The sequence below is a fragment of the Vanessa tameamea genome, chromosome 2 (assembly GCF_037043105.1).
Source record: "Vanessa tameamea isolate UH-Manoa-2023 chromosome 2, ilVanTame1 primary haplotype, whole genome shotgun sequence".
Lineage (NCBI taxonomy): Eukaryota > Metazoa > Arthropoda > Insecta > Lepidoptera > Nymphalidae > Vanessa > Vanessa tameamea.
Window position 1 is genome coordinate 11,025,389 of NC_087310.1, and position 27,316 is coordinate 11,052,704.

Here is a 27,316-nt window from a genome sequence, read left to right on the forward strand (position 1 = left end):
CGTAACACTGAATAATAGTATTTTACATAACGATGGTCGGGTAGAAATAAAAACACTCAAAGGGTAAATAATTTTTATTGTGAAAGTAAGAAAGGTACAAATCTATAGGACGTTAGTACCAAAAACTTTATATTTTATCATGAAAATAACTTCGAGACTAACAATAACAATAAAATCATACTCGTATATAATAAAACATTAGCCTTCGTAAGACTTCCGATGCCGCACTCCGTAATGTTTCTCTCCTGTAAAAAATAAAAAAATGCGTATTTAACTTTCCTGTTGGAATTATTCTAATTTGAAAATACTTTTTTTAATATGCTACGATTTAGTATAATTATTGACTATTGTATGATCATAGCAATCTAAAAATATTGTAAAGTGTAAAAAGTATATTCTAGGATGTAGACCTTATGGAAAAATAAGGAAGCTGTTTAATAAAGACATTAACATAACATATAATAACATAATCAGCCTGTAAATTTCCCACTGCTGGGCTAAGGCCTCCTCTTCCGTTGAGGAGAAGGTATGGAGCATATTCCACCACGCTGCTCCAATGCGGGTTGGTGGAATACACATGTGGCAGAATTTTGTTGAAATTAGACACATGCAGGTTTCCTCACGATGTTTTCCTTCACCGCCGAGCACGAGATGAATTATAAACACAAATTAAGCACATGAAAATTCAGTGGTGCCTGCCTGGGTTTGAACCCGAAATCATCGGTTAAGATGCACGCGTTCTAACCACTGGGCCATCTCGGCTCGAGAAAGACATTCATGACTTAGAATTATAAATAGTTACATAAGTTACAAAAAAATAAACAGATACAACAGGTATCATTAATATATCTTAAACATTAATATGGCAACAGTCTTTACTACAAAATCCTCATTTCTAATAATAAAATATACATCTATGAATATAAATATTTAATATCGAGTCCTGGTAAAAAATATATATAAACAAAATGAAAAAATTAATAAGAATGGGTCGATTACAATAAGTCGGTTCTAAAACCTATTTCAAACCATTTTTTACCGAAATGTACTGATTTTAGTATTTATTAAGAGTTTTTTTTACTAATAACAATGGCTGAAATAAAATCAAACATCATGTGGGCGAAGAAAATGTCCTCCTAACCGATTTTAGACCGTACTCAACGGAAACTAACCAAACACGCAAATACTATACAAAAGTGTGTGCTTAAATAAAGATGAGCAACCTTTTTCTCACTGTAAATGAGGCAACGCGATTCGACCGAAACAACTTCAAGCACAGGTAAACCGATTATGTAAAATTTACTGACAAAAAAGCTCTATTGGCCTAATTTGTAACACTAAATAGTAAAGTAGTTGATATTTGACGCATGATATAACTTTAAGAACACAAAAAAGATATGAGAAGACAAAAATTGTAAAAATGGACTCTAAATTACTTAAAGTAAAATTAAATTAATTAGGTATGGGGCTGTTTGTATGTATTACGTTTTGTCACTAAATTAATGATTTAATTAATTTTTCAGTCCTTTATTAGAACTACAATTTGTTCATGTCATTCGTACCTTATCATGATAAGTATAACATCCTTCGAGGCGTCGTCTATATAATTGCCCTAATTCTAATTTGTGGCAAGGATCTCTACTTGTTGTAGAATTACTTGTAGGCCTTGGTTTCGTGTCGGGCGGTTTCTTACAGTCAAACTTGTAATTCCATGGACCTTTTTCAACTACCAACAGAAGCAAATTGGTCTTAGTGACTAATGTTGCCCAATACGGAGGATGGCAATCCCCACTTCCCTCTACAACTACAGGATAAAGGCCCATTGATTGTATAAAGTAAGACTGGTTTAATATGTACAATGTAATGCGATGATCGCAAGAAAATAGATTCGATTCTCCGTTATCATTTGATTCAATGGTGATGTTCTTCTTTGGCGGCATTGCCGTCGTCATTTCTTCATACATGCTTGTTTGTAAATCTGGGTAATCGCTCACTGGAAAAGAATACCTTTTCTTTTTAATCTGTACTTGTTTATTATTAAAATAAATGTAGTTTTTAATACGTACCATAATCATAATTTGCGGAATATACATTATTATTCCAATTAAAAATATTGAACATTACTAAGAAGGCCTCAGTTAGCAACCATTTGAAGAAAGTTGCAAATAGTTTAAAAGGCTGAAATGTAAAAAACGGATTTAAAAAATGTGATACATACAGTTAATAATGTATAATAGATAACAAAACATACTGTATCGAGAGTAAAGGCACTACTAGTCTCCTTTAATGTAGACAGAGGACAAAGAGCTTGATAATTAAAAACTTCAACGTGATCGAATATGTTCTTATCTATAAGGGACTGTAAAACTCCAGATAAGTCTTCAATGACGCCGAAGAATTGCCCCACTTCAGACTTGTCTAAGCTCACCACAACATATCCAGAACTGTCTATGACAAAACATCTATAATTACCATCTTCGTCACAGGAAAGTTCCTAAAAAAAAAACAATTTCACAAATTTCATAAATGTCGGTTAAAAAATGTTTGCTCCATGGTATGTATTAGTACAAATAATGGCGTGATTAGTCCTTCTGTCAAACAAATTAAAAGATTATAATGTTGGAAACATATTTTTATTTCAACTACTCACTGCACCAAGTGATATAAATTGTAAAACTTGATAGTCTATAGTCTTGATAGTTACATTACGTGACATTACGTGTATTAAAAATAAATAAACTCTTAAAATAATAAAATTATATAAATATATAAAGATCTGTCTTTCAGAACTAGGTACTGCACCTATAATAATTGCATTAACTAAATATGTATGTATTCATACTTTTCTTTCGATTTATTGATTTTCTATTTATATATAAGAAATAAATATATCATTATTTTATTGAATATTTTTTGTATACCCAAACTTGCCTCGTTATTTTTTGTCATATTAAAAAATATTTCATGGAAATTCGAATATATGTATTGAAATCCTACTACAGCTGCGGGCGTCTCTGATTCACCGTCTTTGTAGAAGATCGCGTAGCTGGCTGTTACTGTAATATCGCCGTCTTTATTATTAATAGAGGGAGGCGATTTGATGGTATCATCGAGTACCGGCAGATTTGTTGATATAACCAGAGATTCTTTATCAATCATGTGTTGTAGAACTGCAGCTTTGTACCAGGTTTCCTCAATCGCATTATAGTATTTATCGCCAAAAACTCTAAAATAGAAAAAGTGATCATATAATTATTGATATTTTGTAATATTCGATTTGCGTCAATACAATAATTTTACCTATTTGTATTGATTAATTTTTTTGAGTTTTTATTTTTTGAATGAAAAAGAGCACTAAGCAGATTTTTTGCTAATGTGTATACAGAAATCAATATCACTCAATATAAGGTAATGTTTCAAAAAAGAAGATTATAATGATTTAGAAATACAAAATTCATAAACTCGTTACACATTTATTGCAATGAATTACTACCTCGCTAACCGGAAAATGGTCGAAGCAAGGTTATACGTACGGAGTACGGGGCCCTACCACCATTATTTTATTTGATGTGACCCAGATTTAATCAAGATTTTACATAAAAGTTTTCTAAATACATACTCGCTAGGATATTCCTTTGATCTTTTCCCTAATTCGTCAACTCTTTCATTCTTGTCATCTTCGAATATGTAATGCCAGCGAGTCAGGCCACTAGACGTCGCAACGAAGCGAACACTAACATTGTACTTCAGAGCCAAGGCCCTTTCCTCATCACTGGCCTCCCAAGTCCTAAAATATGGAGCTGAGAGCTTAGCATCAAATACCAACTGTTTGACTAAATCTTCGTTGCAGTAGTAATCGTCTTTGCCCAAAGGCGTGGTACCACAATGTGCTGTTGAACAAAAAGTTTTATTATTATATTATTTGACGTGTCAATTTGGCACCTGTTACATTTTCTTTTTAAAAAATTTAATATAAAAATATTATTAATAAATTGAAGCATTTGCAGTTGAAAAACTTGTTCATTGGTGTAGTAGTGCAAAAACCTTAATTAAAAGTATAACACCTCGCCTTATTGCCTCCACTCGTGACAGAAGGGGTGGTTCATTTTTTGCCCATACCACGCTATTATTATTTGTACAGAAACAATTTTTATTTGTACGTGTATATCCTTAATATTGTTAATGCTTATGTAAATAAATATTTGTGTATAATAAAACCGCTCTTTCAATTTTTAACTCTTATCTTTACTTACTTGGTTCTAATTTGAATAAATAAATAAAAATACTATCCTTCAAAAGTAGCATAATACTGTAAATAGAGTATATGTAAATTTACTTACTCTCGACAGTAAAAGGGAGGTTCTGCGTTTCTTCACCGTATTGTTTCTTTGTTATATCAAGTTCGTTCTTTGAGATTTTAACAAGAAACTTGAAAATTTCAACCTCTGCGTTTTCTGATTCGTGACCTTCCAAATAATGGTATTTGCAGTATACCCTGTAAACAAAGCATTTTTTTTCATAAATTAGGCTTAAAGTTGGGCCAAAATGATTTAACAGTTTCAGTTAAAATAATTAGTAATTAAAAGTTTATTATTATTGTTGGTGATGGTGGTGGGAATATTATTAAGGGAGCGGTGGTACTGATATTAAGCTTTGTCGCTGAAAATCCCAAAAAATCAAAATAAAAAAAAAATGAAAGGGAATATTGAACTTTTTTCCGATGTATATAATTATATATACCACATTAGTCAGTAGATTGTAAATATCACCTAATAATCTGTGTGTTAATATATAGAGTTATGTTATGCTGTCTCGTCTACTTGTTTTCTATATGTATATTGCACTATCTGTCCTCAAAGATCAAAATTATGATCTTTAATTAATAACACCTGTACCATAAGTTTCATGTATAAAAATTTACATTAACGTTTGACCTTTATGTTTTCCGTGCACCGTGCACGTAACGAAATCAGCTACGTATATAATGACGACCTCCGTGGTCGAGTAGACTGTACACCGGTTTTCATGGGTACGCTACTCTGAGGTCCCGGGTTCGATTCCCGGCCGAGTCGATGTAGAAAAAGTTCATTAATTTTCTATGTTGTCTTGGGTCTGGGTGTTTGTGGTACCGTCGATACTTCTGATTTTCCATAACACAAGTGCTTTAGCTACTTACATTGGGATCAGAGTAATGTATGTAATGTTGTCCAATATTTATTTATTTATTTATAATTTTAGCTTAAAGGGTATGATTACAAAATAACATTGGTATCCATATAAATACGAGTAAACTAAAGACGACGATTTTGAAATACATTATCTTAAATTAAGACTTGAGATACAGTTTTGACAATTTTTTTATTAATTATAATTTTCATCGGTAAAATTGGGGATTGTATATGAACTTGAACTCAGGTCCAAAAGTACAAATTAGATTACAAGAATACATTTAATAACACTCTAGCGAAACTGCGGTCATAGACATATATACTCGTATATATAAAATAATAGTTGTTCGGATTTTATAGCGTAGAGGGTTTACAGGTTACTTACCAGTCACGGTGTACCCTATAAGCGAAGTTGAAGTAGCTGGTGACATTAACACCGATAAGCTCTTGACCTTGTTTCGCTTCCAAAGGATTATCTTTCAACATCAGCTCCGTATCTCCATATCCCATGGGCAAAGATATTCCCATCGAAAACGGAGTGCCTTCCAATTTATTAAAGAAATAGTCGTGTTGCACTCGAGAAATCCGCCTGATAACAAAAACCCTCGTCAAAACTTCCTAGAATATATTATGAATGTGTTTGTTAAATATTCAAATTGATCTCCATTTTTAGTCCTAGTGTAAACTCGAATATGTTAATTTTGTACCGCCGTAATTGCCTCTTCAGAAACTTGTGGGAGTTGAACGAAGAAGTACTATTTCATTTTATGTATATTTTAATTAAGAATTGTACTATTTTTATAACATAATATAAAGTTACTGAAATAATAATAAATAAAAATTGGAAATACTGCTAGTATTTCCAATTTTCATGACAATCAATCTCAGTTCCTTTGCCACGTTATACAAATTATATTTAGGACTGACGTCACACGTGTGACGTGCTTGGAGCATGACTGACATGAGGTTAGCTGTTGTGCTATTCTGTAAGAACACACTTAGTGTTTCACTTATTAAATGTTAAAGACCGACCTACCATGATACGCTATTTTGATACGTACTGTCATCACTTACTGAAGTTTCACGGTCTGCGTTCTGCGGTGATTCGAGCTTGTTTATAGAATAGATCTTTAACAGTACCCACCCTTGCGTCCTTCTTACGTCAAGTTTAAGCACATCGTGCGTATATTATTACACATATTAAACTAAGATTTAAATATATGCTTTACAATTTTTATTTATAATATTAATAGATATTGCCTTATCTTTTAATGTTTAATATTTAACATGTATATACTTTAAATAATATTACTACACAAAATAAACAACCACGTAGTTAATATTTTTTATTTCTACTTCAGATTATTAAACATTTTATAACTTTTATTATTTCTGTATATTATTATTATATGTATATTGTTGTATTAATGGACATAATGTAGAAAATAAAATGCTAGATCATATACGACAGTCACATCATTTTCAACCATTGTCTCTTAATAATGGCTCACTTTGCCTTCAAACCGGAATACGTAGCACACACACAGTAAATTATAAATGACAAGAAAACAAACCAGCAACAGATGAAATACAAACTCAACGTTAACGTACCTCATATTATCATAATGAAAGAGAACTTCAACGTTTGTCATGCTTCCATGATTTCCTTCAACTAAATTCATTCGAAGTTCTTTAATTTTATCACCCAATTCTCTCGGTCCTTTCCCATCATCCACTTGTTCAACTTCCACGAAATCTACACTATTGTAATTTTCTTGTAATTTATTGTTTATCTGTCAATGATTAATAATTGTTACCATAGTATTAATATTCGTCATTAAATATTAATTATCCCTAACTAAAATTTTACTTATCACATTTAATTTTCACATAACTTTAATTTATAAAATATCGTTTCTTGTGTTTCGGGTACAATCAATTTTTCAAAGAATGGCTACTCTCAAACCGTGGCTTTTCGTGAGTGACTGAGAAACTTAAGCTCATTGATTGTTGAGCACGAAATCGCTTAACTACACGTTCGATGGGCCGAAACCATTCCAAAGGCAAAATAATTTACATTTTCCTGAACCCAAATAATTGTGTTAAACTATACCAATAGCGTACCGTTGTAATCAACAGTGGATGTAATAGCAAATACCCATTGTTGCTCACAATAAATGAATATCCGTTAACACCCAGCTGAAACAAAAATAATATATATTTCAATCATTAATTGTAAATACTTACACTCTTACAAATAAACATAATGCTTTGTCTTTGTCTTTCGAACGTCTGCTAACCATGACAGAAAGAGAAAAAACAATGTGTTCACCAGCTGAGGACTTTTATTAGTAACGTAAGCACGTGAGTTTTTTTTAGAGAACTTACTACGAATAGATAAATATTTTTACTCATATAGAACATTTAAGAAAAGTTGTTTGAAATTTATTTCAGGCACAGAAGACTGAACATTCCACTATATTCAGCGTAGCTTTCTTTTCTTATAGTGCCAATTGTATGAGGAAGGAATAATTAACTAGCAATAGACCTATTTTCCAGCCTATCTTCCAAAAAGTATACATACTTGGTGTGGCTGTGCTAGTTTCGCTATACTATCGATGGGAACGTCGGTGCCGGCCACCCCCAGTAGAATGGCGTCATTGTGTTCTTCATTGTATTTATAATCAAAGGCTGGAATTGCCACTGACGTCACCAATTTATCTTCATCGGGCTATAACATATTAAATTTCGTCAATCTTTTATTGATTTACGAAATTATTGTCAATCGAATCAAAACGAAAAATGTTATATTGTTTTTTTTCATTTTAATCCTCCACATCCACATTCACATTAACGACTTATTTTAATAAAATGCTATAATATTATTGGTAAGTTCGTATGTATATAAATAACATTTTATGAAATTTCAAAAAGTAACATAATATAAGTAAAGCATAAGAAGCTAGCGAAGTAAGAAATTAAAAAGAAAGCCTTGTTCTTGTCTTTATTTCTGCTTTAATTTGTGGATATTCAAAGCCGTCACGAGAGCCACTCAGCGCCTATTTTACCGTCTGTCAGCGACGACGTGTTAAAAAATAATTGGGCTCGCAGAAACAAAAGACTCTTTCATTTATGAAACTTATTCAACTTGAAAAAAAAATGTATATTTAAAAAACAGTTACAAAGTAACAAAAAAGTTCATTTAGATATCTCTCTATATTATATGAACATAACGAAAAAAATAACAATATTAACAATAATTAATTAAAATTGTGGTGGATTAAAATAACGTACAAAACGCGTTATATTTATAACAAAGGAAAAATTAGGTTCGTAAATCTAATTTTATCTACTGGTGCTGTCTGCTGGTTAAGGCATGAATAATAAAAATAACGAGAACTATAAAATAAAAACGTTATTTGGACTAAAATTTACATATTTAATAATAAGTAATTGTTACAAGAAATAAAAAATATAACAACAATACTTCAAATAACTTACCGTTGTAACGTCGCTACTGACGTTCCATTTTGCAGTTCTCTGTCAAAAAAAAATATGATTACTTAAAGTAACAGCCTGAAAAAGTCCCATTGCTAGGCTAAGGCCTCCTCTCCTTTTAACGAGAAAGTTTGAAGCTTTTTCCACCACGTTGCTCTAATACTGATTGGTGGATACAAGAAACTTCAGTGGACACATGAAAATTCAGTTCAGTGAAAACCCGCAAAAATCGGTTAAGATGCACGCGTTCTAACCACTACGCCATCTCGGCTCTTATTATATATACGTGATAAAATCAAACTGAAGCATTAAATTCCTAATAAACATTAAATAAGTCTTAACCGAAGTTTCTGCTAATTTATATTCACCGTAGATATAAGTTTCTCTTACACGTTTATGATAAAATATGTAACTAAGTTACAGTTATTCTCAAACTTCATATCGACCCGACTGGCGTGGGATGGTAGTTCATTTAATTTGAACAACCTTTCCAAACTTAGGAACACAAAATATACTCGTAGCTTGTTTATTTATACGAACAGAAACAATATTAAAATATTTTTCTATAACTTTGGTAAAACAAATATTAATTATTTGTTATCCAAGTTTAAACAGTACTGTAATAATAGTTATGTAGCTCTATGATAGAATTTCGTTAACGTTTAGAAATAATATTTATTTAGAACACACACATTACCCTCCCCTGTCCTTAGGGATGAATTACGTCATGCTCTCGTAAATATAAGAAAACAATATTATTTAAAAAAAAACTAGTCCCAAATGCAACTTGAATCTATACTTCTTGTTATTTTTCTTTCCAATTCAGTGCTAAGCTTGTGTTAAAAGTATTCGACGGATTTTATTTAAGTTGAACATAAGATAAGACGAATAAATACTGATAGAATTGTGAATATATATACTATAGAACCATATGTTATTCTGTTACTCATAACTAAAAAGGAGTAATAGTCATGAATTTCATATATATACCTTTATATACTATGTCAATTTATTCGTATTAATAAAAAAAATGTTCCACAACCCATAATGTATCGGAGATAACTGCGAATTTATTATTCATAAAGATAATGTTTTCCGTAAACGTTACACGGTACTCCAAGTTACCTTTAAATATGACTAAATTTATTTTATTCGAACCGATTACGAGCCGAGCTGACCCAGGTCACATGTAATTTTTAACCGAAGATTTCGGATTCGAGCCCTGGTAGAAACAGCTAAGTTTTCGCGTTTAATTCGTGTTTATCATTCATTTCATCCACCAACCCACATTTGGAGAAGCGAGGTGGAATACAGAAATTTTCAGGATGTTTTTTTAATGACTTTGCTAGATTGTTATAATATTTCAAATGTACCAACGTAGTATAGTATATTCCAACGAAACAACTTATAACGATTAACCTACTGCGAATAGCTAACAACATTTGTTATTTATCAAGTAAACTGCGCAAATAGGAGTGGCAGAGGGTGGTTACATTATATCGCTTTTAACCCCCAACATGAAATACTGAAGTGGAACATGTTACTTGTAAATATATCCAGTATTATATTGCCATACATTTTAAGTGGTATGCTTTTTCACAATATCAATCGTTTATATTATTATTATTATATTACCAATTATTCATTAGTTGTGAATTAAAATATTATAATGAAATAAATAATTAATTAAGTCAAATATAATATCTGATCACGAAATGAATTATAAAAATAAATTAAAAACATTCAGTCTGTCAGCATGCCTGGGCTTGATCCTGCAATAATCGGTTAGGATGCACGATTGCACGCGCTCTAACCACTGGGCCATCTCGGATCTCGATCATTTTCAAAATACAATACAAAATAAAATACAATTCATATATAATACGTGTAATATTTTAAAAAACGTGTACACGTATGTTATAACTCCGTGTTTCCGTACTATTGCCTAGGAAATAATATTAACAAACGTAGTTTTTCTTACGTAGGTAATATCTCAGAACTAGCGTTGTAATGCTTACTGCGATACGTGAGAAGCATTTTTATTTTCAATCTACTAGTATTAGAAGTGCTATATAAAATAACTGCTAGACATAGTAAGACAAAGGGTGTTATTTATTTTAATATTATTTAAATAATGATTATATAAAAAACAATTCTTTAGTTGCAATTTTCTATAACAACAGGCCGACACAACACTAAGCGTGAATCATATGTGATGTATAGGGCAGGAAAAGGCTTAAATAATAATGAAACAAATGTCAATCTTATCATACACTTTCAATAACCTTTTCAACAATTAAGCGCTAATTATAATAACAATAACATTACGCTTCATATGGATATATATATTGTTATACAACAATTATACAACAATTATACAACTACGCTATATTGATATCGAATTATGATAAAATCGATATGACAGAAACGAACGGGAGATAATAGACACTTTTTTTTTACATGAAGTTAAGACTTTGCAGTAATAAGAACTCTTTTGAATAATATGAATGATTACTCACAGTATCATCGATGTTAGCGTGAGTCCATGTGGGAGGAGGATTCTCACCAGCCAGGATCATGGGACGAGCGATCACGTTGATATACTTCAATACTTGCTGCTGGACTTCCTCTACTGAGTGAATGTGTACGAAATATCCTAAATACGAAATACATTACTGACTTTTAGCATCGCTTTAAATAAACTATTGGTAATTTTGATTTACATAAATTACCAGGATAAGATGTAGATTATTTTATTTATACTAAAATACCATTGAATAAAATAAATAAAAAATGTCAAATTTTGCACTTTTACAATATGCCAGTTACGTTCCGCTACATAACAAGACTGAGTCTGTCTATGAATATTCTGTTATTCATTTGATATCTCATTTGTCTAGATTGTTCGAGCTGTATGAACTAAATAATTACCATAAAATACAAACGACATAAGTACATCAGATTGTTCTAATACAAAAATGAATAAATACATGTTAAAATAATCACCTCTATTCAAACAAGCCATCCACTGAATCTCTCTAACATTTGTAACTTCCTTCCCTATTAGATAAGTGAATACTCTAACTGGTATATAAGTCTTGCCACCGACTGTCTCTCTATTGTATTCCTCGAAAACTTCGGTGAGATTTCCAGGCACGTAATCTGTTATAACCATTACCAATTGATTACAGCCTTGCTGGCTGCTTACGTTACACGCTTGCCTTCTCTAAAAAAAACTAAATATTAAAATGACTATAAATGTATATAGGTACGCTCTATATATCTCACGGAAATATTTAATATATTAAAGACAAAATCACCATAAAGTTAAGCATTCGATAACCTTCAAGACGCGATAAAGGTGTAGTTAATACGGCGTACGTTATAGGATATATATTCGTAACTTACTCATAAAATGTTCGTGATGATGAGAAATCTATAAAATTGTGTACGTATGTTGTATATAAAAATGAACATGGTAACATATATCTATGTCTCGATCGAACGTTAATAAATTGATAGGGAATTAATCAGAGTTTTAATCACATAGTATATATACATATCTATATATTGTATCTGTACGATTTTATACGTTTGTTTTTAAACTTCGTTCTATACAATTATTGTTAAACTTTAAGCACTATATTATGACTGTATGTTAGGCTAATATAGGCACTTATTTAATCATATTTATTTTGCAGTTATATAGAAATATATATAAAGAACAGTTAGACACCATAAGGTGAATTTTAGAATGCTTGTCTTATCCAACAGTAATGATGATGGTTAAAGTTTACTTTTTATTTTCTTTTAATATCTATTTTTAATGTTGATAACAATAATTGCCCAAAGAGTTATTACAAAGAGTATTATACATTTGATCTATCACCTACCTCTTTGAGAGTAGTAAAAGCTGTAATATAAGCAGTCGTCAAGTTAGCGTTGCCCTCCAGTGGCACTTTATGTTTCTTGCCGTTATCTGTAGGCTCCAGGGTATTACTGATTGTGAGCAAGTTCTCTGGGGTTGCTTGAACGAGGCCTTTGAAACAACCCACTACTTCTGCGGTTGTCGCATTAAATCTGAACACGTTCACGTAGTCGTTATTCGATAATGTCGCCAACAATGATTTTAAAGTTCTTCTCGCTACGTAATTCTTAAAACCAGTCATGGAACCAGAAACGTCGAATAAAATGATCACATCTTTGGAACAAGTAGCCGCTTCTATATACCAAGATTTGACTCTACAGTCATACGTGTCGGTTTCCTTTGTGTTCCACGGCATACCGGGATAGAAACGCAATACGCCATGAGCACTTCCAAAATATTGCCAAACTAATGAAGGATCGGAATTGTAATTATTTATAAAAGTATCAGTTAATTCCTTCGACCATAAAATAGCTCCTAACGCATCATCCTCTGAAAATTCATAATTACAATTTAAAATATAGCAAATGATTAATGTGGCGATTATTTGAATGATATTGTTTCCATGAATATGTTTCAGGTCACAAAAAGCATATTAACCTTTATAATAAATATTGGTAGGTACGTGTACACAACTCTTATTGGTATTAACGCTTATATCATAAAAATGGGAATCTTTCTCCAGCGTGATGTTCTCATAGTTCGTACGGTTTTTAGCAAATTTCGGCAGTTCTCCTTCTCTTTCGAGCTCTGATCCATCTTCAAAGTTAAATTGTGAATATTTGGCTGAACAATATTTAAATTCATATTCCTTGTCTTTCACGATTGTGTAGTTAAATTCTGCCGCTAAACGCTCTGCCGTTGCATGAATGCACTGTGAATAAAATATATAAGTGGAATTAGGAGATTTTAAAAAGGCGCACGAATATTTTAGTGCAAATATTAGCCAACATCAAAATCAGTTACCTTCGCAGCGTTAATTTTTCTTGTGAGCATAGTACTAACGGATCTTAAAGAAGATTCCAATATTTGTTTTCCGTCTTTTTTCTTAACACTCGCGTTCATTTGTTTATATTTCTGAAATTTCATAACTTAATATAATTTTACACTCGATATTAATTAATATTGCAAAATTCCATTAAAATACGATCGGTAAGGTCTATTGTATAATAAGGAAAATTTTCTTTAAGTGTCTTTGTCATCAAATATATAAAGAGCTACCGTTTTTTTAGGATGAATAGGATCAATTGACTGCCCCGGGCTGCTTCAGTATGAGTTCGGTTGTACAAATATAAATCGAACTAATGGAAACGAAAATGAAATTACTCACAATCCTGATTTGGTCTGATTTCGTCAGGGATTCACTTAACCGCCACAACTCCTCACCTAATGTCCTCGCCCATTCTTTTACCCTAAAATAAGACATATTTATACTTTGATTTTACGAAATTTATGTTTTACGAAAATTTAAACCATTTAGATTTGACAAACTAGCTGTTCAGCCATGTTTCCGCGTTAAACATTATTGCTCAGCTCCCTTGGGTCGTAGCCTAACGATATAAAATTTTAAACATTTTTCAATAAATAAACTATCAAACGCAAAGTTATTGTATTTGTCTGACTGGTGTATCCCTGACAATATTTATACATAAGTATTTTGAAATTTTAAATATAACACATTATAACTATCTGTTAGTATAAATATTGACAATGTTTCGTGTTATTCTATATAAAAATTTAACTTTTAATTACTTCCATAATACAAGATGAAGGAGAATAAAAAGGATTGAACGAGATCTCAACGATGACGACTGTAAAAAGGTTCTTACAATACATTTTTCCCTGTATACATGTAACAGGCACGCGGGTGTTCCCGACGGACCGTAAATTGTAACCTAGTGTAGGAAATTGAATTAAGCTCGGAATCTTTCGCTAAGGAGACCAATAAAAGTAGACGAGATGTCTGTAATTTGTATTTGTCAATGTTTAATTAAAAATGTAATTTATTTAGTTTTATATTATGTTCATTGTTCTCAATCGCCTGTATAACGAAGAGCATTTTTTGTTATTGTTATAATTTAAAACTTTAATAATATATTATAATATTACAATAAAAATGGTCTATTCAAAAACACAATTATTATAAGAAATATATATATATATATATATTTTTAAATATTAGTTTTCCTTCCATAGCCAAATATATCATTGCTAATTAGAATTAGATTAAAATTAATTAATTAGAATTTTTTAAATAGCTTTCGTTAGAAACGTTAAGTATTAGTAATCTCGTTCGATTTCAGTAAGTTTATAGCCACACACTTCAACATTAGAATGCCAAGTCCAAGTTTATTTCTGTATTTACGAGAGCCGATACTAACTACTTCTGTTTCTTTGGCCTTGCGTTTATTATCCATGTGTTCAACATTATTTTCAAACTACTAATTAAATCGCTAAGAATACAACAAAACCTCTCAAAGTGTTCATGTACTTACGAAATGATTTATTAGTATTTATACTTAAAATTATGCACTAAAGTTGTTGATGATACACTTAATAAAGTTATCTAATTTTATTTATAAAAAAACACTTATAGTAAAGTTTGTAATGTAAATGAAGTTTCATACGTGTCAGTTTTCCAAGCAGGTGCAGGTTCCGGCAGCAGGAGTAGAGGCAATAAGACGACGAATTTGTAACAGTGCATCTTTAGAAGCTGACTCAATATTACACGCACTCAATATTCGCGTACTACGTTATTACATTCGGTAAATAAAAACGAATATATTACTTGATAAGGCACATCGTTACGAATTTGTTTTTCAACTAAACTAATCACTAAATATATCTCTAGTCACATTTAACAACTCCGATAATTTACTTTTTATAAATTCTTCCACAGAAATAACACGATCACAACTATTGAAAACGCGATTATAATATATAAGCTTTCACCGGTGCGAGATAACAAGCAAGGCCACTACGATAGGAAAGCAGATACAAATATTTACTTTCTAATTCGATGAGGTTATAAATAAACTTCGTTTATTTTAGGAGAATAAGCATTATACGTTTTAGGCGAAAATATATTTGTGCAATTATAATTAATTTTACACTACGAATCACAACGCGGTTTATGTATGGCTTATTGGTAACACAACGCAACTATCTAATCGCAGCACGTTAGTAGTCAGTAAAAGTCGACGCCGGAGGAGCAGGGCCGCGAGCGACCGGCGACGTTTGTCGCGGCGGACGCACGTGCTGCGTCTATTCTGGGCGGGCGGGCAGCGCTCGCCATCGAGCGGGCGTGAAGTAGGTCGCTCTCTGTCTACACAACGCTACCAGTGCGATACCACAGGCTATAAACATCAGTACGTTAACGTTTACAATATATAACACGAGTAAAATGTACTAGATATATGTTTTATATGTTCCGTATATTTAAATTAATACAGTATACTCAAAAAAAGTATAACGACATATTAATTATTTTAAACGAATCAAGTTTATAGATAACATTTTTTAAATCACTGCAAATATGTTATTTATTAATTTAAAGTAAAAATTACTAAAAATGTTAAATATTTTTAAATCGAGCAACACACTCACGAGACTAACCTTTACTAATATTATAAATTCGAAAGTAACTGGCTGTCTGTTGCTTTTTGACAGCCAAACCACTGAACTAAATTAAATGACATTTGGGATGAAGCATGCTTGAACCTCAAGGAAGGATAGGCTTTTTATACCTAAAATCTACGCCCAACACCTAAAATACGAGGCGAAGCTGCGGGCGACAGCTAGTATCCAATAATTTAATCACGTACACACTCTTGGGATTAACCTAAACCTAAATAAACAAAGCGAGCTGTAAAACATGATCGTTATATTATAAAATACCTAACTACACAAGTTTAATGGGAACTGTTCAACACTAAATTAACACGAGTAACACAAATCCATAGAGACAAACTCCATTTATGTTATTATACATATACGACTTCATATTTGGTTACGTACAATCTTGGATCGCTTAGATTGACATTATTTAATAAAATATATTCCCAATATTAACATTACGTTTTGTTATTATTAGTATGTCGACGTATTCAGATTATCACATTCAAAGGTTGAACATACGTCTCTTTCAAGATGTTCCCCGATCGCTTCCCTCGTCCAGTCAGAACCCGCCACCTTCTCCAGATAATCGGTTCACCTAGCTGAAGTGCGTTGCCAACCTGCGATCTCTGATCAATTATTATTATTATCATATATGTTTTATAAGTAAATATACTTTATGAACACAGAAATGTATACGTTTATTGGTGCTAGGGCTTTGTGCGAGCCCGCCTGGGTAGATACACTAATCATATATTTTACCGCCAGGCTGTACCATATATATATATACTTAGTATTTATGTGTTCCGGTTAGAAAAGGTAGTGCGCCACTGTAACTACAGGCACAAAGGACATAACATTTCAGTTCCCAAGTAAGGTTCCTCATTTGGCCGTAAAGCGATGCTATAACATATATCAGTACATAATATATGAATTATGCTAAGATAACGCTAACAGAACGAAAATATCCCAAAAATGGGCAGTTTGCTGTCTTCTAGAAGATTTGGACCTTAGCCTACTATGTTGCTAAATTTCATCTAATATAGTTGCAGCTCAAAACTACTCGTGAGCGTGTTTCACCTACCTAGAAGAGCTTACACTAAGCTCAACTATCGCTGAAGTAGATTAATTAGAATAATTAAGCATGTGAAGTCAGTTTTGCTTGCCAAGATTTGTACTTGCGATCTTCGTTTAAGATCTAGATAAGACTGTTCTTACTCGTACAAAGTGGTCCAAGTCAGCAAGATACTTGCATGTACGTTAATCACTATTTATTGTCGTTTGAAAACCTTTTAATCAAATCAAATTATTTTGTATGTACTATGTTCTTATTGTTAATATGTTGTTAATCACTGTATAATTTAGTTATAATATTTTCTTGGTGGCTGAGCTTCGGACAAGTCTGTCTGGATAAATACCACTTACTCATCAAATATTCTACTGCGAAACAGCAATATGTATTAAATATGTGTTCCGGTGTGAAAGGTAAGTGGGACAGTACATATATACTTGTTGACTTCCAGACAGGATATATAACATACATATATAATTGTATTTAACTAACATGACTGTATTTTTAAATATTGAAAAAGAAAACGAGTAACTACTGATTTTCTTGCAGGTTCTTCTCGGTAAAATCTACATTTCGAACCGGTGATAGTTTCAATGATTATAGTTAAATGACGATTCAAAAGTGCTTGTAAATGCCTACTAGAATAAAGTATATTTTTGATTGATTGAATGTAAGTACAGCACATAACATATTAGTTGCCAAGTTTGATGGTTCATGCAAGTGATGTTTGATATGTCTTACAGTTGCAATTTATATGTATGGTATTGACCACATACGATCAGGTGGTCCAGTGGTTGACCATTTGAGAAACAATCTATCGACTATCAACATTATATACAACGCGTTTGCATGTTAGTTTTAAATAAAGTATCTGTCCGTATCTCCCGTTATTAATTTTTATGATTAAAAATTACTTTAAGTCTATCGGATTTTATCAGATCTGTTACTTTTATTTGACGAACCCGCAGTCGTTTTTACTTTGACTATAAAGAATTTAGTGTAACGCGAGAAAATTAGAAAAAATATATTTTTAGTTCAATAGCTATATTGAAAACTCATTTATTTGAACTGACAAAGCGAATCGGCAATGTTGTGTAATATTATATCGTAGCTTTGCCGACTTTGTGCTGCTGCAATAAGATCGTATACCAAAATACTTTCATCGTAAATATAGTGACATTAAAATAATACAAAGTTGTATTCTTATTCCTGTACTATCTGTCAAACAGAAATTGAAGCTCTCTCTATCTCTCAGTATATACGAAAGCTAATGATGTCGTTAAAACTGAATGCCAATCGAAACTTTTCCAATTACTAAAGTTAAAATGACTTGAAAAAGAACCGAATTTGCTTTGAATTTATTTAATATATAAATAAAAAGAGTTTATTTTAATAAAAAAACAAGATCATTATCAAACAAGATAAAACGCCCATTAGGGTTTTGCTAAATCGAATAATGTATTTTTTTTTGTTTCGGTTCACTGTATTTGGAATATATTTATCGTAGGATCATTTGATAATTCCAATTTTCGTGAAAACCCTAAATTAAGAAATGCTTAATATCATTTGAGCTTCGAAAAAAGATTCTTGTGCCAAGCGAAATATTTTCACCATCCTCCAACATCCTATTATCTATGTTTTCACAATATCCCTTGGGTTTTCGATAAAATTCAAATATCAAATCTTACGACATATTCAATTTTCTTCTGATTCTAAAAAAAATAATTCATTAACAATATTAATTAAATGATTTTGTTTATGCGTTATTGTGTTTTTATATGTATAAGTCTTAAATTATTTTGAAACGTGTTACTACATAAAGGCATACTGCCTTGGTCTTTGTTCTGATCTTAATAACAGTTAGTTACGTATACGGTAAGAAATATATAATAAATAAATATAATATTCCCTAAGAAATGAAACTGAAGATGAACTCGAGCGTAAATGTTCATAACAAACGAATTCAATGTTATTATTTTAACATAGCGTACGCTCTTTGATATGTAAAAGATTTCCATTTCACTGAACGACATTAAAGAAATATACTAAACATATTTTCATTATTTATTTTGTTTCGAAACGGCAAAAATGATTGAACCACAATATGTCACGTCGATTAAGACCACAAGTTGTCACGTTCGTGCATGGACATTCACGGATGAAGTGTAAACCACTAAAGTGCTGCTGACCCAGAATTCTAAAATGTTATAAACCTTGTGGTTGTAATTAAGGGTAATTAAAGGTAGGTTTCATGGCTCGAGGGTGAGTGACGTTAACACGGGTGTGTGTGTTAAAAAGGTAAAAGTACATTGCAGAGTTTAAAATATTGTTGGTCGAATAATTAATAAGTGAGCGTGACCCATACGGACCTGTACCTTACCTTCTGAAAATGAAGATAAACTGATAAACGTATACCAAAAACATTTGTTGAAACTATCAACAAATAAAACTAACAGTGATACCTAATGAGTACTTGAAAATAATACCTTATAATAATGCCTGTAATTAAATAACAAATATTGGTCAAACGAAAATAATATAGTTAAATAAAAATGAAACATATACTGTACTAATATAAAGTGAAGAAACTTTATTTTTACATCAAAGGCATTTTTCTTGAAAGAAAATTGGAAAATGTGTTAAATAAGTTGAGACTGGAAGCTCAGATGCTCTTTAATTTTCCGCTCTTATTATCTTTGAGTGGCTGACTTTGAAGTCACACTTTAGATTACAGATTCTATTGTAATTTTGTATAGAATAACAAATGTACCAGCTGGTATTGTTTGAAGAGCAAATACCAATAACATGATTTTAATATGCTTTCTGATATCGACTTTATCCATATATGTGTAGGTTTAGTGAGTATTAGGTACCCTATGTCCTTTTCCGCATTCAAGAATTGTAATCAAGAAAAAATAGTTTCGTGTATGGATGGTTGAATGTCTACCGAAAAAAAACGAATCAATGTAAGTCAAATGAATCTATTTCACATAATACATTCACGCCTTTAGCACTGTCACCATCATCTACATCAAAAATTTGTGATTTAAATGATAAATTACTTATTTTTGAAACAACCGAGACAAAGTCATTTCATTCTCAATATATACAATCGTCCATCAAGTCGTTAATGTCATCATAACTTTTAACACACAAAAGTCCTGTAACGGTTCTTTTGAGAAGAAGAAGAAACATTTCTTAAAAATTTGTGATTTAAATGATAAATTACTTATTTTTAAAACGACCACAGTCGACGACAGTCATTTCATTCTGAAGACGTACAATCGTCTATCAAGTCGTTAATGTCATCATAACCTTTAAGACACAAACGTCCTGTAACGGTTCTTTTGAGAAGAAGAAGAAACATTTCTTCAACGGCCAGTATTGCGCTACTAGCATCTAACGGCTTCCTCACAAGATCGCCAGTCTACCTTGTAAGGATTCTGCTTACACTGCATCGTCCGGTTCGTGGTATCATAAGAATTTCTCTGCTTCACCGGCCAACGGTTCTACGAGCTATGTGGCCCACCTACTGCCACTTCATTTCGGCAGCTCTTTGGGTTATATCGCCTATTTTAGTTCACCTGCATTTTTTTCATTTCTGATTCAATCGCTTAGGGAAACTCTGAGCATAGCCCACCCCATTGCTCTTTGAGCGATCTTCAGCCATCTTAGTTAGCGACCATTATCTGTTCGATAAGCCGTCACTGATATCAAACACTTTCAACTTGAGATACTGCGATATTTCAGACGAAAAAATGCTACGGAGCTTCCCAAATGCTGCTCAGCAGTTGGATTCGGTGATTGACCATTTCTCAAAGTTGGACAACTTAGTGGGGTAGCCTTGCCTGGCGTGGGTACAACATGACAATCATCATAACATCAAAACACTCGACTTGTCGGTGTTCGTTTTTAGACCCACTTGTTGAGAAACTCTGTTGAGGTCATCGAGCATTGTGCCGAGGTCTTTAACCAGTCTCCATAAATAAAAAGTTGTCCAAATTGTGCTTCAGATTTCTTTAAAGAATGGCAATATATATATACTAAAGGTAATATACATTTCTGCATCGCAAACCAAATACTAATACAATTAACTCCCCTATTTATACGTAAATCGTATTTATTTAGCAGCTCTCAATCGCTTTAAGTACATTAAGACTCAATTTCCACAAACAAGCGATAACGGCGAACGAACTACATTGAATATAAATGGGAATCGTTAGTTCAGAAAATGTAGCAAAGCACTTTCCTTTTAGTGCTCGAATAAGAATAATATTTGATTAGTATAAATTATCGATTATATAAATGGTTAATTTATCGATAACTTAACAGAAAATGCCAAGAAAATATCGGTTTCTTGTAATTGAAACAAAATTTAAATAATTTACTCTATGAAACACTAGACAAAAACCTTATTGATCTAAATTGGTTTTCGATTTTACAATTTCACACAATATAGCGTTTCTTTATTTTTACTTAGACGATTAAAGACACTGTTGTACCTTCAAATATAAATAATACTTAATTTATTTATTTTCATCCCTATTTTATACTTTAACCTAACCTAACATTATTGCAACAACAGCCTCCATTGGCGCCTAATCCCCAAAAACCTTGATATTATTGTTTATTGGTAGTACCAAATAGACTTAAAGAATATTAGTTTTCACAATTCTTATCTTAATCTTGACAAACGTCAACACTACTTTTTTCATTTCTTACTACTACTACTAACGAAGTTACTTTCGAATCAATAATAATGTATTCTATAAATTCAAACTCACGGCCTGTACTTATCTACGGTATCATATATATTTTAAAAACATTCCAGTAAAAAGTTTTTATAAATTAAAATAAAATTTTTATGGTATATATAAATATTATATGTATTATTTAATTTAAGGTATTTTAGAAAATATACTTTATTTTCCCAGTTGGATACAAAAGATTTCTATTAAACGAACAAACAGACACTTAGGTATAAATGTATTCAGCATGTTGGTAATATTCCAAGGACGATATCGACGAGGGAGAAGGCGCCACAGCGTCGGGACACCCTCTTTATGTCTTGGAATGTTCTTGACTACTTCAATATTAAACTCTTATTAACGAATAAAACCAAATTTTCTCTAAGAAAGTACCTAACTTTTTACATATTGGGATATTAAAATACATATACATAATAACATTAAATTAATTTGAATAATTATTAATTAATTGACTGTATATACACAATTAGAACTAAATATTGTTTTATGTAAATATATTAATTACGAAAGGCTAAAATAAATATTGTTTTAATTTAATAAATAAATACAATTATGAAAACAGAAATAAATATTTATTTATATAAGTAATACGGTTAATTAATGTCGATCACAAAATAGAAATATTTTTATGTAACAATTTTTGTAATAGCAAACCTGCGTTTCTTGAAATGAAAAATATTTATATTTCGTATATTTTATGAAAAACTAATTTTCAATTTATATCTCATTGAGCACTGAATCAATATCTTTTAATTGGCTTTTGTAATGATTTGAGTGTAGTAAGCCTGCGTTTTTAAACTTGCAATTGGAACAGCGTTTGAAATTGTGTGGATTCTCGTGTTTTATAATAAGAGGGGAGTGTTTCTAACCGGGTCATGTTCATCGGATAGTCTGTTTGATCAATACTCATAAGGAAAGTCAATAATGATTCTGGAGGTAAAGATTTTTTTATATACAACACTATTAAAACAAAAATACGGCACACGGCACGTATATAATCTGAAAATCCAATACGTTTTATTATTGACAGGTCGCAGAATTTTAATTAGGTACCTCAATTGCTAATAAATTTCATTCATATTTCGTTTTAACGTTTGTAGCGTTTTTGACCAAAGCGTACAGAATAGGCACTTTATTACTTTTTTGAAAGAACTTAGTAATTTATATATTAGGTACATATATTATCTTTGTTCTGGCTATAATAACTTTATCAAATTAATATAAATTTAGCTGCTGTTACTAGTTCAGTAAGTTATTTTTCAAACTTTTAAGTAAATAGATTTCTAATATGATTTCAAATAACATAACTTAACATAGTTATTTTAAAGTATTTATTAGTAGGTATTTTATTTAATATTTTATTTAATATTTTATACCATCGACGATCAATTTTTGAGTTTTCCAGCGAAAACTTAATAAAAAGCGAAAGTCTTATATAATAGATATAATCATGAATACAGTCTTAAATAATAGATTTTCATTTAATTAGTTTGACAATATGAGAAATAAGTAAAATGTTACGTAAGCAAAAAAAAACTACTTAAGTACACGGTATTAAAGTATATTTTACGTTGTAAAACTGATTTTATATAATTTATTTTTAAGTTATAATAAGAACAAAATACAACATCTGTGTGGGTTAAAATTTTTAATACACACAGTTAAAGTACTAAATAATAGGCGTACCAAAAAATCCACGTAAAAAATCCCGTAAAACTCTCATTGTATAAAGGTAAGACGCATTACACACTGATACGTCACGCGAAAGATCGCCGGGCTGCGTTTTTAACGTTAACCGTATTTTTTTTACTTTTACTTAGTGTAACCCAAAATAGAAAGGCAATGACTCTATTGCAGTCAAGTTAGTTACTTACTGAAGAAAATTAATCAAAATCTGCGGTTGACATTTATGCGTAGTTATAAAGTTATCTTCATTAGGTAATCCAACACAAATGAGCCGTTAATAGATTTCGTTTGATTTAATTTTTATGGAATATCTTCTATGGGCACGATGTTTGTTTGGTTAGGCAAGAAATCGAATTGATGACAATGGTGTCATCAATGTGTTCTATATTATTGTTATAAATCATTTGCACTCTTCAGTTCTTTTCTCAATACTTTTCTGGACTTCTGAGTTTTGAGCATCCAGTAAAATATTGCTAAATATGCACCTTAAAGGCAATTTGGAACCTAGTTCTAAGTAGTTAATGAGACCTTTGAAACCAACATCTTCAACTACAGAAAAAGGCTGAGGTCTTTAATTATCATTTTAAAATTATTATTATGTTCTCATACTATACCTACTGGGCTTCTAATAAATGAACTTAACTTGGTCTGCTGCGCGTTGGTTTCGATCGCTTAAGATACTGTTTTAAATACAATAATATCTTATTGCTTGTGGGACTTACCAGCTGAAACAATGCTGAACACATTAGATGGTGATGGTTCCTGTATTATTTAAATATGTAAATAGGGATTTGGCAGGAAAAATCCGAAGTTACCTACTTTGGATTTTTCCTCAGTAAACAAGTATATTTTGTTTTTATTTTACTTTATAATAATAGAATAGGAACGGAGGTAATTAGAGATTATGAATAGAACTGCAGGGTTGGTCGACGGATAGAAGGTAGTGTAATGATGTATTTTAGATATGTATGTGGTTTTTGAACTGGGTTAGATATAAAGAGAGGCTAAGTCCACTTGACCATTACTGAGATTCTTTTAATTTATGATGCAGAATAATAAAAAAAATATTATTGTAATCATTAAAATTATTATCCAAACGTACTTACCAAGCACAAAGTTCGTATGTGATATATGGGGATATGAACTTTATTTAACGCCACATCCGGCCGTCGCGTCGCGTCGTGTGTCGCAGTGTTTAAGGCGCTTAAGTACAGATTTTAGGCGACCTCAATATCAATTTTTGCTACGATCAGTTCAGTACGACTTATCATGACTACATAGTCGTGATGAGGCTACGAGAGACAGAATAATTCTCGCGTTTTTTCGACTTTAGTAAAAATTAAAAAATAGCTTATTATTATACTAACCCACTCAGCAAAACTAAAAGTATCATGAATATAATATATACTTAATTAATAATGTACTGAAGATTTAAAAAAAAAAATCCGCTACAGATGCGATAAAAGCATGATCTCAAAAAAGGTTATAAATAAATCATTTATACTCTGTATTCCACTTATAGATAAGTATTATTAAGTAGGTCGTACAATGAAGCGTCCAACATACTAAGTATATAATAGCATTTTACCCTTGCTGACGCTATTGTCTGTCTGACTTTAAAGGGTCAAATTTAAAATCAAAATATACTTTATTCAAGTAGTCTCTTGCGAGTATTTTTAAATCGTCATTTTACATTAAATTTGCCGATTCGAAATGTAGATTCTACCAAGAAAAACATGCAAGACACTTCTTAGAGTATTTATTCCACATGAAAACTTTCTATTATCTAAGATATCCTTTATTGAGTGATACGTCTTACTATTCATTAACTGACAAAGCTAAAAATATTCGAGGATATTTATTACAAAAGCGAACATCTTGCCCAAGGAAGGATTATAAATCTGTCTTCCTAAATTCGAACCGCATGCTAGAAATTAATACATATTTTATTATTGTATCCGATTTCATAAAAATCTTTGAAATCGATTTCAGAACGTTATTCGTATGTATTTATTACACCCCATCACTAATCTGCATTATATATCCAACATGTTTACGGTTTCTCTCAACTAGCCTCCACTATCTGCCCTCCATCAATATTCATTTAGAAATAAAGTATTAGGTCAATCTAGCCTCGGCCATGTGTAAAATATACCTATTTAAATACAAAGCGTACTTTATATATAAATAGTCACTACATAGTATAAAATAAAGTCGCTATCGGCTGTCTGTCTGTCCCTATGTATGCTAAGATCTTTAAAACTACGCAACAGATTTTAATGCATTTTTTTAAATAGAAAGTGATTCGAGAGGAAGGTTTATATTATAAAACATAATACACGCATTATACAGTAGAGTAACATTGATAATTTTAGAGTTTTCTAATGTGATGTCGTAAATAAACACATTATTTGCGCTTACATTGCAAACGCTGACTGAACCCTACGAGATAGATCAAAATAATGTACTATAGCATTGTACACTTTATAAAGGTCTATAAAAAGGTCTCCAGTGGTATGTGTCTATCTCTTAGGGATAACCCACAATAACCATTTTTTTATCCTTTACTTTTTACGAGGATTAATGGCTTATTTACAAAGTGATTTAAAGCAATGCAGCATTAATACTTATTTAATCACCTTAATTAAATTATGCATTTAATACAATTCAATATGGCACTTTACAGCATGTAAAAGCAGTTCGCTACTATACAACAACTAACAATACGAATCGTTTTGGTCCAGTTAATTAAAGTCATACATTGCTGCGTTTTGGAGTTATAGCGCTCCAAAGGAGAAGTTTATATTACGGACAGTAGGTTAATAATATTAAAAAATACTATGTATAATATTTTTTTATAAAATCCATGTATTTTAGTTTTATGTACAACATTGGAATAAATATTTAGAAATATTATTATTCATTATACATATATAATTATTCATTTTATTTAAGCTCGATTTTAAGCATTTTGAAAAAAGTCACTAGATTATTTGCAGAAATAAAGAATCCGCTGAGATCATGTTTCTAGGTGTCTTTAACGCCCACGCCTAATAACTCACGCATCACGGATCATATACATAAAATACAATTTTATATATATAAAATGTCCAAAGTAACTAATATATTTATTTTAATTAAATTTGATATTTAATTGGAGTAAAACAATAACAATAATTACAATTACAATTTTTTAGTAATATGTAAGACACAAAAATACCTTAGATAATAGGCATACTTTATAGCAGACTTTTTTGTTATATTTTTAAGTACTACAATGTTCTAGTATATGGTTTTGATGTATCTCCAAAGGTTGAGACAACTTTAGCTATATACATAGCGAACAAAAACCGTCTTTTTCGTAAAGACAGCGTGACAGTTAACCCATTTCGTACAAAACATTAACAAATTATGTGTATTCTACTTCATGACAATCTTTCTCGTTTATCGCTCTTTCCGTTGAGTGGTTTAAGAAGTTAGTGGAGATAGCAAAAAACAAAAGGCTACTTTATTGTATACGATATCTAGATTAAATAAAATAGAGAAATCAAGAAGAAGTAAAATATGTATGTGTGTTCTTAAC

General features: G+C 31.2%; 2 protein-coding genes across 2 annotated transcripts in view; one reads left to right on the top strand and one right to left on the bottom strand.

Annotated features, from left to right (window-relative positions):
• The window catches only part of LOC113401991 (protein rolling stone-like), a 234,273-nt gene that overhangs the window by 170,290 nt on the left and 36,667 nt on the right, over positions 1-27,316 (top strand). The window lies entirely within an intron of this gene.
• On the bottom strand, positions 60-15,859 carry Ca-ma2d (Ca[2+] channel Muscle-specific alpha2/delta subunit). The gene is made up of 19 exons (XM_026642107.2): positions 15,219-15,859; positions 13,922-14,003; positions 13,558-13,668; positions 13,192-13,465; positions 12,560-13,083; positions 11,673-11,892; positions 11,186-11,322; positions 8,670-8,708; positions 7,753-7,899; positions 7,293-7,367; positions 6,780-6,961; positions 5,554-5,757; positions 4,341-4,495; positions 3,620-3,890; positions 2,932-3,226; positions 2,252-2,494; positions 2,067-2,178; positions 1,563-1,993; positions 60-245 (listed from the first exon to the last, which is right to left on the bottom strand). Exons 1-19 carry the CDS (start codon positions 15,293-15,295, stop codon positions 138-140), a joined length of 3,687 nt encoding a protein of 1,228 aa, XP_026497892.2. The 5' UTR covers positions 15,296-15,859; the 3' UTR covers positions 60-137.